This window comes from Tachypleus tridentatus, chromosome 2 (assembly GCF_004210375.1).
Source record: "Tachypleus tridentatus isolate NWPU-2018 chromosome 2, ASM421037v1, whole genome shotgun sequence".
Classification (NCBI taxonomy): domain Eukaryota; kingdom Metazoa; phylum Arthropoda; class Merostomata; order Xiphosura; family Limulidae; genus Tachypleus; species Tachypleus tridentatus.
In genome coordinates, this window is record NC_134826.1 from 61,285,831 (window position 1) to 61,298,873 (window position 13,043).

A 13,043-nucleotide genomic window follows, 5' to 3' on the forward strand; every position below is an offset into this window, starting at 1 on the left:
TTTTTTTTCATGTTTGGAATTGTCCTTGTGCTCTTACAGTTTAGGGTTGTTACTGCTGCCCTTGAAGAGTGGGGTAGTTACTACTAACATAGATGTTCTGCTGCTACATATTTTCTGCCTACTACTACCTGGTTGAGTACTTAATTTTCAGCTGAAGACATGATGGCAATTATTCAACAAAAATGTCCACATTCATGCAACCCTCATCACCACATGACGAATATTCTGTAATTCCTGCTTCTGTTATTTGTGACAGGAAGGATGAAGATTTTAACAGCCTACCCCAACCCCAAATATGCTTCTCAGTCATGAGTGATAACAGGAGATTTACCCAGACCTCTTTTGCTCATATTTGAATTAATTGCATAGGTTTATGCTGTCTTATTTTTATTTCCTGTTTCCTATGCTTCTCAATTTTTCCTCTTTGGTGATGAATCTATGAGCTAATATTTAGTGAAGAGGTGCTTGAAAGATATTCTAAATCCTGGGAGATTGAAGTTGAGTTTGCTCCTCTTTTCTAGCTTCTCATTTATCTCAACATTCTCCTCTAGTTTCTGTCTCTCAGCTCCTTTTCAATCCTTTACCAGTCCCAGATTCTTGAGGCCTGTGAAGGCCAGGCTTTTCCATTTCTATCATTTTGGACACCATTTACAATAGAACCATGGGTCCTCACACCCTCCACCCACTGTTATGTACAGGAGGTGGTTCAAGACTTAGGAAAGAGGCCATAAAATTTGTGGAATCTTTTCAGCCAGCATTTTACTTCCATTTGTCTATTGTACCTAAAAATACAGGAGATTAACAACAAGTTACAGATCTATAATCCCTGAATTTTTTACTAGTCATATTCAAATCCACAATGGAGTTTTATTTAACCCTTTGGTGGGTTTTACTTCCAGGTTGTGGATAACAAAAGTCAGTGTATTAGATGCCTATTCATGCATTCCCATCTCCCAGCCATCCCAGCATTTTCTCTGTTTCATTTGTCAGGGGCAGTGTTATCAGTTCTGGGCTTTATCAGCTGGACTCACTTTGGCTCCTTTTGACTTCTGGTGAGTACTCAGGTCATTTGCTTGACAGCTTCATGCCAGAGGCATTTGTTTCTACCGTTACGTAGAAGACTGGCCACATTTGGCTTTTTCTGAAGTCAAATTTGTTGTTCATGTTTCTGAAACCCACACAAAATCTGGTTCATCTCTCCCTCAACATTGGGGTCTAGCCTTCTAACTTTCACTTATGGGATGTGCAATGTTTTGTTTGCAGTTTATTGACCTTTCTCTCTCTCCTGCTGCACAAGATACCATATCTCTTTTGGGGACATGGGCTTTTTATGAAGCCCTCATTTCCTAGTTGCTGGGGTGATGGAGCATGGAAGCCTGTCATCTAAAGTTATTTATCATATCACAGCAACATTCTGTGGTGTTGATGGCATGTTGAACTTCCTACTTCAGACCTGATGTACAATTCCAGATACTACCAGGTTTTGCTTGTAGCACTACTCCGTATTCCAATTGCTTTTTTGTAACGTTGCATTCCTCCTTCATGCCATCCTCCATGTGTATATTCCTGGTAGGTCTAGTTTTGGCTGGAGATGCCTGGTCATGATTAGTATCATGTAGATGGCTAGAAATCCTTTCTGCTGTGAACCTACTGTAAAATTCCAGATAACACCAGATTTTGATTGAAGCACTCAGCCATGTCATGATTACATATGCAGATTGCCCATCAGAATGAGATATTCCTTCAACTTACTATTCTATGGATGTGGTTTGCATGGGATCAGATGTTGTGTGGAAATGACCAGCTAAGTAAATCTTCATATGTGTTTTAGCTAATATTCCTTCTCCTCCTTCAGTGGACTGGATTAAAAATGCTCCAATACTATTATGTTTTGGATGCAACAAGTTTGTGGTCCATCTTCTACTGTGTTGGTTGTAGTTGGATGCAACATGTGTATTTCTACTTGCGTATGTACAGAAGGGCATTCTCCATCTACTGCAGACTGGAAGAAACATATCCACTTAGGCCTAGTTTCAGACCTGAGATTTCATCCCTCCAGGTCTTTCCACCTTCTTACCATCTGTTGGGTTTCAATTTGAGGTGGATCAGGTGTTAGTTGTGTTGGAAATGCACAGAATTGAGACAGATTGTGGAACAAAAGCTTGTCTTCCCTACCAGCTTTTCAATTCTCATTTGAAGTTGGAGAGTTAGGATGTCTTCTGCCTATCACAGAACTAATGTGCAACTCCAGATGCTGCCAAATGTTGAATGAGGTTATATTACCACTACAGTCTATTGCACCCTACCACTTGGCACCCAGTGTTTTCATTAGTATGTATCATAGATTTCATTCTTGTTTCTCTGCCTTTTATGCTTGCAACATAATCATAAAACATCAAAAAGTGTACCTTGATCAGATGTGGTGTGGTGTAGTTTTTCTTTCTTTCCACACCTCCTGGTCTCCATTTGGGTGATTTCTAAAGTGGAATACTTTTTTACAGCAGTATAACTTTGGATTTACAACACTAGAAACTGGGTTGTGAAACCTGTGGTTCTCCACCACTTCAGGGTGGGATTCTAACTATTTTGTGATTGAAAGTTAGCATTTTCTTAAACTGAAAATATATTTCCTAAAATACCAACCTTGCTCATATTTTCTACCCAGTTTCCTCATTTTCTATCCCTTTAGTGTGGATTCTTATACATGGTGAGGGGACCTCCCAGTGAAGGTTCTGTTCTTGTTTTCTTTCAGGTTACCTCTTCTGGAATCTAAATATCCACACATGTATTTGCTGTGTGTGTGGCCCTTGAAGGGGAGGAGAGGATCCTGGTAGTTGAGGGGTCCAATCTTAACACAACACTTTGGCCTTGAATTCCTGTAGACCAGCAGTCTTAAGATGGCCTCCTTAGGGTCATTTGGCTGGTCCAGTTGGGCTAGGGTCAACCAAACACCAGTGTTGGATGTTCTCAACAGATGTTGTGGACATTGTATCTGATGCTGATGTTTAGGTATAGTGCTCACAAAACTCTGGCATTGCTGTATTGTCCTTGTTTGACATTGTAGTGCATCTTCTTGTGGGGCTACATGGTAGATGGGGCTAGTGGGCTCTGTAACATTCTGTACCTCGCAATTAAGATAACCTGCCACAATTAAGGCATACATTTCAAACCCTCTCAGATGTTTCCAGTGTTAGCAGTTGAATTACTCAAAGACATCATGTCGTGGTTCCTTGACATGTGCTTGTTGTAATGGCAAAAACCACAATGATTACGAGTTGCAACATTTGAAACCAATTCGAAACATCAGTTATCCTGAGGCTTGAAAGTTGCTGTTCACCACTTTATCTCAGATGTATGCTACTGCACTTCATTCCACAACTGTTGTGGGAGTGCAACAGATCTCTCTGTGCATCCAAAGGAAAATTCTCAAATCAAATGAAAAGTCTTTTGATCTCCATGATTAAAAAAGTTGATGAATCAATGTCAATACCCATCTCTGTCCCTAACATACATTCCAAGATCCACTTCCTATGGGTATGGGCATTTCCTCGGGAACATCTTCTCACTCCCCAAGATGCAAAATGACCATTTGTTCACATTCTCCGTTGCTGGAATTCTCTTCCAACAGCAAAGACCTGCCCAATCGACCCAGTGTAGGATCCATGGAGTCGATAGCCCTCCCTCGAATAAAGACAGTAAAGAAAAAAGACATGGTTGTAAACAGAAGGGTTATCCACCCATTTCACCTACACATAAATAAAAATGGCCACCTTGATACAATGGAACTGTCGAGGTTTACATTCTAATCTGGATGACATCAAAACATTGATTGCTTTCTATCATTCTGTATGTCTTTTCTTAAAAGAAACATTTCTGAAACTTGCTTATACAGTCACCTTTCAGCAGTTTTATTTGTATGGAAATTACAGGCTGTGTGATGGATTAGTGTGTGGAGAGGTGGCACTGTTGGTTGATCAGCATGTGTCCATCCTGTCTTTGTCACCACACCCTTGAGGCCATAGCCATCCATGTTTCCTTGGGTCATACCATCACTGTTTGTTTTCTCTTCTTGTTGCTTGGAGAGACCCATGATCAATCAGACATTGATGCACTCATTGAACAGTTGCTGTCTCCCTTTTTAATCCTGGGAGATTTTAATGAACATACTCCCGTATGAGGAGGTACTGATATTGATGGGATGGGTTGCTCAGTAGAGCATATGCTCTCAGATCAAAACCTTTCTCTTTTCATTAATGGTTATTATACTTATTTTCATGCACCTTGTCAGTCCTTTACTGTTATTGATCTCTCAGTTTGCTCCCCTTCACTGTTCTTCAACTTTTCACAGAGAGTTGACAATAACCTACAAGGCAGTAATAAATTTTCCTATAATTTTGAGAGAGACTTGCCGTGGTCGATGCCACTCAACCCATGTGTCTTGGTGGAAGCTGGATCAAGCCAATTGGCCCTCTTTCACTGCTTTTACATAACTTGATCCTGCCATCGTTTGTAAGCCATCAGTAGAGGACTGTGTGGCAGCAGTAATTTATTGTATTATACAGGCAGCTGCTCAATGTATTCCTAAAACCTCAACACCTTTCCAGGATATCTTCGTCTGTGGTGGAATCCTGCCTGCCACATTGCATGGAAGACTCAAAAATGGGCCTGGGATACTTTTTGTAGGTATCCCACACTCTTGAACTGCATTGCTGCTTTCCAGCAGGTTCGTGCACATGCCCGGCAGGTAAGATGTCAAAGCCAGAATGAATCTTGGATTAAGTTCACAACTAGCATATCTTCTACCACCAGTTTGAAAGCCATATTGGACAAGATTCAAAAGGTCAGTGTGCAATATAATTCTGTCCCCCTCTCAATCTTACTCTCTGATGGCCAGGAAGTAGCTGATGCCCAGAGAATTGCTTATACTCCAAGTGAAAGCTTTTTCCTGGTATCTAGCACTTCTGCTTCTTCCTCCACCTTCTTTGCCATAAAGACTCAGGTAGAGTGATCACCTTTTTCCTTTTGAGCTGATTGTCTATGACTTTTATCACCCCTTCACCCTGGTGGACCTCAAACTGGCCCTTCATTGGTCTCACAGTACATTTGTCAGACCTGATGATGTACACTACAAGATGCTGTGCCATCTATCTTCTGCTTCTCTTGCTATTCTTCTTTTTGTTTTTAGCTGGATCTGGCTTGAGAAGCCTGGGAAGGATCCCAAGAATCCTTCAATCTACCTCCCAATTGCTTTGATGAGCTGTCTCTGAAAGACTTTAGAGAGGATGGTTAATGCTTGTCTTGTTTGGTTCTTCAAATCAAATAACCTTTTCTTGCTCATCCAGTGTGGGTTCCAATGACAGCACTCCACCACAGACCACCTGATTCGACTTGAAATGTCAGTCAGAGAAACCTTTCTCAAACAACATCTTATATCAGTATTCTTTGCCTTGAGAAGGCTTATCATACTACATAGAGGTATGACATTTTCCAAGACCTCCATTTATATGGGTTATGTGCTCATTTGTTCATTTTTATTAAACATCTGGGTTTGACACCTTCCTGTTCTTTTCTACAGTAACTTGGAGTCCCTCAGGGCTGTGTTTTAAGTGTCACAATTTTCAGTCTAAAGATTAATGATGTCACTGAAGAACTCCCTCTTACTGTTGTAAACAGGCTCTGTGTCAATGACTTTCACATCTCGTGTCAGTCGTCCAACATGAGGTATATTGAGCGGCAACTACAGATTGAGGTGGACCGCAGCAAACTGCTTTAACTTCTCTCTCTCTGAAACCGTTTGCATGCACTTTTTCCACCAATGAGGTATTCACCCTAATCCTTAGTTCTGTATTGGTGAAGTTGTGCTGCCTGTGGTCCCTGAGACAAAGATCTTGAGGCTTATCTTTGACTGTAAGCTGACCTTTATACTGCACAACAAGCAGCTATGGATCAAAGGTACAGGAGCACTGAACATTCTCTGTGTCCTCTCTTCCACCTCATGGGGAGTGGGTTGATGTTCTATGGTAAAGATATATCATGTTTTTATTCAATCAAAATTCAACTATGGATCACTGATATACGGCTCTTCCAGGACCTCGGCCTTAAAGATGCTGGACCCCATTCATTATGAAGAAGGACTTGGGCTCTGCACTGGAGCTTTCCACACTTTCCCTGTTCAGAGCTTATGCATAGTCTCATGAACCTTCTTTGCATCTCCACTGTTTGCAACTGTCTTTACTATATGCTTCAAAACTTTGTTTCTTACCAAAGCATCCCACCTGGGGTTGTGTTTTCCTACCTCGGTGGGCTATACTTTTTCAGAACAGACAATCTGCTATTGCTTTTTTTGGCCTTTGTATCCAGGCACAGTTGGATGAATTGGGTCTGTCCTTGAATAACATTGCTGTATCCATTGGTCAGCCCATCCCACCATGGCTTCTTACAGCCCCCAAATGTGACCTATCTTCAAGTCATCTGAGAAAAATAGTCACTTCTGATTGGAAATACTGTCTGTTATTTGCTGAACGTCTTTTGAACCATCCTTCCATTCCTATTTATACAGATGGTTTGAAATCAGGTGACTGTGTGGGCTCTGTTATGGTTTGTTGTGGTTCAGTGGTTGGGTGCAGAATCCCCTCTACAGCTTTTGTGTTCACTGTTGAACTGTATGCCATTTCTCTTGCCTTGGATCACATCGAAGCTAAGCAGTACTCAAACTGCACTATTTGTACTGAATTGCTTAGTTCTCTACTGGCTCTGGAATCGCTTCACTTTAGTCCTCACCCTGTTCTTGCTGATATTCAAAACCAACTGGCTCATTGCTCTTTAACATCTACTTCTATCCAGTTTTTCTGGAATCAGGCCCACATTGGTATTCATGGTAACAAGCTTATAGACATCACAGCTAAGTCTGTCTGCTCTGGCACTATTACTGCTGTGCCTGTTCCATACATTGACTATGGTCCTGTATTCAAGGCTCGGCTCCATGCCAGCTGCCAGTCGACTTGGAGTGAGCAATGTGAAAACAAGCTTTTCCAAATAAAACCATCTATTGGACTTTGGCTGTCTTGCTTCCTTAAGGATCGGAAAGAGGAAGTTGTTCTAAGTAGACTGAGTATTTATCACAGTTTTGAACTCATTTTCTTTTATCTGGGACTGATGCACTAGTGTGGTGTCTGTGTAACACTCAGGTCACAATAATCCACATTTTACTCTCTTGCTGTTGTTACAACTTTCAGCAGTGGCACCATTTTGAACATACATTGTCCAAAAGTTTATCTGTCATGTTAGACATTACACTGTACACCTTAGAAATGTTTTTAGTTATTTTTATAGGCCATTAATCTTTTTAATGCGATTTAAGTTTTTTAATTTATACATTAGACCTTTTTTAATGTAATTCACTTTTAAGAATCAAAGTATATCTAGTTCAATTTGAAATTAGAAAATGGTTGTAACATCAAATAACTTGAAACCAGGACTAGAAAAGCCAACTTCAGGTGCCTAACAGTGGTTTTTGAACTTACCTGTTAGTCTTGCTGGCAAGTTATGATGATTACAGTTGTATTACAGAAAGTCCTTTACAATTTATATAACTGTAGATTTTGTTACCACTGTAGACTAGATGTAAAAATTGGTTTTATTGCTATTTGTGTTTTTTTTAATTCAGAAATTAAACTTTGTTTTGTTTTACCTTAATTTCCTTTTATAAATTTTACTAAATTTAATTTTAACATTTTACTGGTATTTTGGCACAGATAGCCTAGTTGCTTATCGCCTTAAACCACCAATTCAATCATTTACAACTGTCTTTACTATATGCTTTGAAAGCATCCCATCTGGGGTTGTTTTCCTTCCTTGGTGCGCCGTGCTTTTTCAGAACAAACTGCCATTGTTCCTTTTGGCCTTCATATCCAGGTGCAGTTCGATGAATTGGGTCTGTCCTTGAATAACATTGCTGTATCTACTGGTCAACCCATCCCACTATGGCTTATTACAATTCCCAAATGTTTTTTCATCTAAGAAGAGCAGATATTCTTGATTAGAAGTACTGTCTTTTGTTTGCTGAACATTTTTCAAACCATCTTTTCATCCCTATTTATACAGATGGTTCAAAATCAGGTGACTCTGTGGGCTCTACCGTGGTTTGTTGTGGTTTAGTGGTTGTGCACAGAATCCCCTCTACAGTTTCTGTATTCACTGCTGAATTGTATGTCATTTCTCTTGTCCTGGATCACATAGAAACTAAGCAGTACTAAAACTGCACTATTTATACAGACTTGCTTTGTTCTCTACTGCTCTTTGAATCACTTCATGTTAGTTCTCACTTCATTCTTGCCGATATTCAAAATCGACTCTCCCATATTTCTTTAACATCTACTTCTATCCAGCTTTTCTGGAAACAAGGCTAAGTTGGTATTCGCAGGAACAGGCTCACCAACATCGTAGCTAAATCTGTCTTTTCTGGCACTGTCACTGCTCTGCCTGTTCTATTCATGGACTTTGGTCCTGTATTCAAGGCTAGAATACACTGCCATCTGGCAGTGAACTTGGAGTAAGCAATGTGAAAACAAGCTTTTCCAAATGAACTCTTCAATTGGACTTTGGCTGTCTTGCTTCTGTAAGGATTTGAAAAAGGAAGTTGTTCTAACTAGACTACGTATTGGTCAAAGATTTTTAACTCATCATTTCCTTTTATCTGTGACTGATGTACCAATATGTTGTCTGTGTGACACTCAGGTCAGAATAAGCCACATTTTACTGTCTTGCAGTCTTTATGACTCTCAACGATGGTACCATTTTAAATGTTTCATTCCAGTGTTTATCCATATTATTAGACAGTGTCATTAGTGACACTGTCTGCCTTACAAATTTTTTTAGTTTTTTAAAGGCCATTAATCTTTTTAATACTATTTAAGTTTTCAACTTGTACATTAGACCTTTGTTTAATATGATTCCTTTTTAAGAATTAAAGTACAATTAGTTTGATATTAAATAATAAGATGGCCATAATGTCAAATAACTCAAAACCAAGACTAGAAAGGCCAACTTCAGGTGTCTAATGTTGATGTTTGAACTCACCCGTTAGTCATCCTGACAAGTTATGGTAATTAAAATTATGCTACAAAAACTCTTTTAAAACTTGTATTACTGTAGTTTTTCTCTTACTTGGTAAACTAGATATAAAAATTGGATTTAATGTTATTTAAGTTTTTAATTCAAATTTAAATGTTTTGTTTTTTCTTGATTCTTTTTTGGAGGTTTTAGTAACTTTTAATTTTAACTTTCTACTGGATTTTTGGTGCATGTAGCCTAGTTGCTTTGTGCCTTAAAACACCAAGCAACCGACAACCCATTTTTGGTAATATGTGGTATCAGTCCTTTGATAAATGCAAATGTGGATAGGGCCCTGATTTTGATGGGGTTTTTGTCTTACTCCTGTTGGTGGAGAGCTGTTGCATACTCATTTACAAGTGGATATGCAGAAGTGGGATGTGGAAAATTTGTGTGGATAGAAGGTAATTTAAAATGAAACCCAATTAGAGTTCAATTGAATGACTCTGGAACACTTTTAATTCTTGCACCTTAAAAACTGCAAAATCTCAAGATTTAAGAATACCTCTAATATCTTATACTGTGTAATTTCTAAATAATGGTTTTGTTAATTTTGACTTTTCTTGTGAGAGCATAATTTGGTAATGTGTATATCAAATTAAACATTATCTTTACTTATTTATTCAAAAAATTAACTATGCTACTTAATTCAAAGCTTTTTGTAAAACTAATAAAAATTGATGACACGATTATGTTTTATACAAATTAGGAATACTTAACCTTTCTGCAACATTTCATCAAACTTTCCAAAATTTTAATGTAAACATTTCAAAAATCATTTTATAAACTGTCAGAGACCCACAAAACCGAGGTGTCTGTCACATTCGGTTATTTAAGATTTTTTTTTATTATTATAAACATTTATAAATTTGTTTGCTTTATATATATATATATATATAATATGAAAAATTATTGTTAGAAACATAATACATGAAATGAGACTACTCAGATTATTCCACATTAACCATTTGTGTTTACACTTAATTTCCTTAAATTTGTATGAGTAGTTTGATATTGGAAAATTATTGTTTATCCTATGTATTTTTACTCTATCTCACCTGTTTAAATCTAAATTTTAAGTTGATTGATTTTTTTAAAAGAAAGGACAGTGTTGTTTATTGTTATTAAGTTTTCTTATTCATTTTACAGCTGTTTCGTTGTTTATCTGTAAAAGTCTGCTCAATGTTGTTTTTAGGACTTAATGAGCCTGTGGTGCAGTCTACAAGTGGAACAGAACAGAGATATTGATGAGGTTTGTGCAGCAGCACAGTTACTCCTTGTTGAATATGCCTCAACCAGCGCACATTTTTATTTGTTTGTTGATGTACTGTGGGAAGAGGTAAGAAGAGTACTGCTGATTACCTCTTTGTTTTAATAGAAAAACAAGTTTTATATTACCAAAACTCAGTAGTAATATAGGTATAAAGAAGAGGAGTGTATATATATATCAGTACTTGTTGATGTCCTAACTCCAGATTAGTAGGCGTGAGAAATGTATTAGCTTGAAATGAAATTCTAATGGTACATTTTTTTCTTGTTATTATGACTAAATTATTCATGCTAGCAGAAATGCCACCCTACAAGTAGCTGTTTGTGCTAGTAATAACTAATTGTAGTATTCATAGCTTATTCAAAAAATTGAGAAAAAAGGAACATATTATAAAAAGGATTTTTTTCTGGAAAGTGCTGCACAGGAAAAGTTTTTAGATTGTGCTGATATAAAGTGGAATGTTTTGTATGTTAAAAGTGATACCCTTCAGTGAGGAATTAAATTTTTTTAATAACTCCATTTTTGAGTGATATATTTACAAATTACATTGATAAAGATATTCTCAAACCATCATATACAGTCATAGTGAAAGTTGTGTTTTTGTTGTGAGAAGAGTACTCTTCTTGAAAATTGTGTTCTATGATAAAGAAATGGCTGTTGTACAATTCTCTGAAATGTTTGTGGAACCATTCACTAGAGGGTGCCACATGCATATACACACACACACACACACTATGACTATCATAGTCAGATAGAAAGTGTCATGAATGTAAAAGCAGTGGGAGAACTAATCATAGAACTGTGATAGCTTAGTATTCCTGGTGTATTGAAATAATATGATGTAATTCAGATTGTATTAAAAATAGAGAAAAGCTTTCAGCAGGTTTTTCAAGTTACATGTATAATGAAATCAGAATAACTGCATGAGGGTCCTACATTTGGAACACTTTGTCCTTTTCTTTCCTATGTAGTAAATAGGCTACTGAGTTCTAAGTGGGCAGTCCAAATCACTTCACCACATGCAGCTGTTCCATCTTGTGTCTTTAAAACTTTAGCATTAAAAATAAGTATTTTAATCCAATTAAAAAATAATTACATAAATTAGAAAGTGTTACAAATATTAAGTTATAGGACATTTGAAATGAGTCAATAACTGAGACATGTGTGTTTATATATCACGTTTGTGATGGATTATAGCATTGATAAGCCAATCCAGTGTGTGTGAAATTCTTGGTATCTTGTGCTCAAGATTTAATAGTCTCAGGCAGCAAGATAGTTGATTTTTATCTCTCCTCCCCCTACAGATGTATGCACACAAGCATCAGAAGGCAAAATATTTCATGTAACTTAGCACAAGTTCTGAGTCAGATGAGTGTATTCACTTTAACTAATTCCTTTTGTGTATAGGTCACTGTTAAACTTTTGATTTTTCAATGCTAGGTTTTTTTAAATGATAAACTATATTATTTTCATATCTTAATGTTATCTAACAAAACATTTCTGGATGTGTAATACCTTAAATGTCCATTTTCCTCACTAGGGTAACTACTTTAGTTCAAGAGAACCATCTTTACTAAATATCGGATTGTTAATTACCACATTATTACAGCCTTTTATAAAGTATATATCTCAAAAGAAACTTTTGAATTTTTTTTATTAGAAAAAAGTTTAAATCTTGTAGTCTTATCTTTTATATACTGTACACATCTTAGAGGTAAGTAAGTATCTGTTTGAAGTTCATTTTCATCCTAATAATATAAATTCAGATCAGCTTGACAGTCATGCTATAAACTTTTCTGTAATGAATTTGGATATCAATGATTATTTTGATGAAGATATTTCCAGCAGTGTTGGAAGAGTTTTGGAGGCCTGACACAGTATGCTTGCAGCATGTTCCTGTGGTCACATTGTCAGCTTATTACAATAAATCAGATTAAAAATTGTCTGCTGGTGTCCTTAATGGATTTTACAGTCTTGTGGATGCTCAATTTGAATAACACCTGCCAATGTTTTTTTCTGAAGTCTCTCCATCTTCAAAGTTTGCAGAAAATTTGTCTTCTAATTCTAATTTTGATTCCTCTTTTTTCTTAGGTATGTCCTATTTTAAACCTTGAATTATTTTCTGTTGCATCTGAGGTGGTTACTGTCATGTTTGATGGTTCAGTATATAGATTTTTATATTTCTTCCATTTTCTCCTGATGATTAAGTTGTCACTGTTACTTTTAAAAACTAGCACATTATTAACTGACTTCATATTCCACTTCACATATTCTTTCTCCAGTTCTTGACTCTCAGTTAGGGGGAGTTCCACATGTTCCATCTTCAGTTTTCTGCAGGATGTGCATAAGTTGTGAAAATCCTGTGTTTTTCACACCTGGAATATTGATAAAAGTTCTTGAAAACATGGGAAAAGTCATTTGAAAATAAATATGTACCTGAAGTAGGCCTGTAAAAAGTGGTTACAACTGTATCTTAACAACTGTTGAGGTAAGTCAGACTGCATTTGTGATTTTTGATTGATTGTCTGACCTATATGTAAACAGTGTCTAGTGGGTTGCACTTACTGATGCTTCAGAGATTCTGCTTGATCCAGCTGTCAATACCAGATCAGGGTGCTGAACCAGGGAAATGATAGTCACCAGCAGCTAACTGGTGAATGCT

The 13,043-nt window shown here is 37.1% G+C and overlaps 1 protein-coding gene across 5 annotated transcripts in view; it reads left to right on the forward strand.

Annotated features, from left to right (window-relative positions):
* LOC143243950 (uncharacterized) overlaps positions 1-13,043 on the forward strand; it is a 92,694-nt gene that overhangs the window by 58,122 nt on the left and 21,529 nt on the right. For all 5 annotated transcript variants that reach the window (XM_076487811.1, XM_076487812.1, XM_076487815.1 and 2 more), the window contains exon 6: positions 10,307-10,450. In XM_076487811.1, the coding sequence (XP_076343926.1) occupies positions 10,307-10,450 (144 nt within the window). The remainder of the gene's footprint in view (positions 1-10,306; positions 10,451-13,043) is intronic.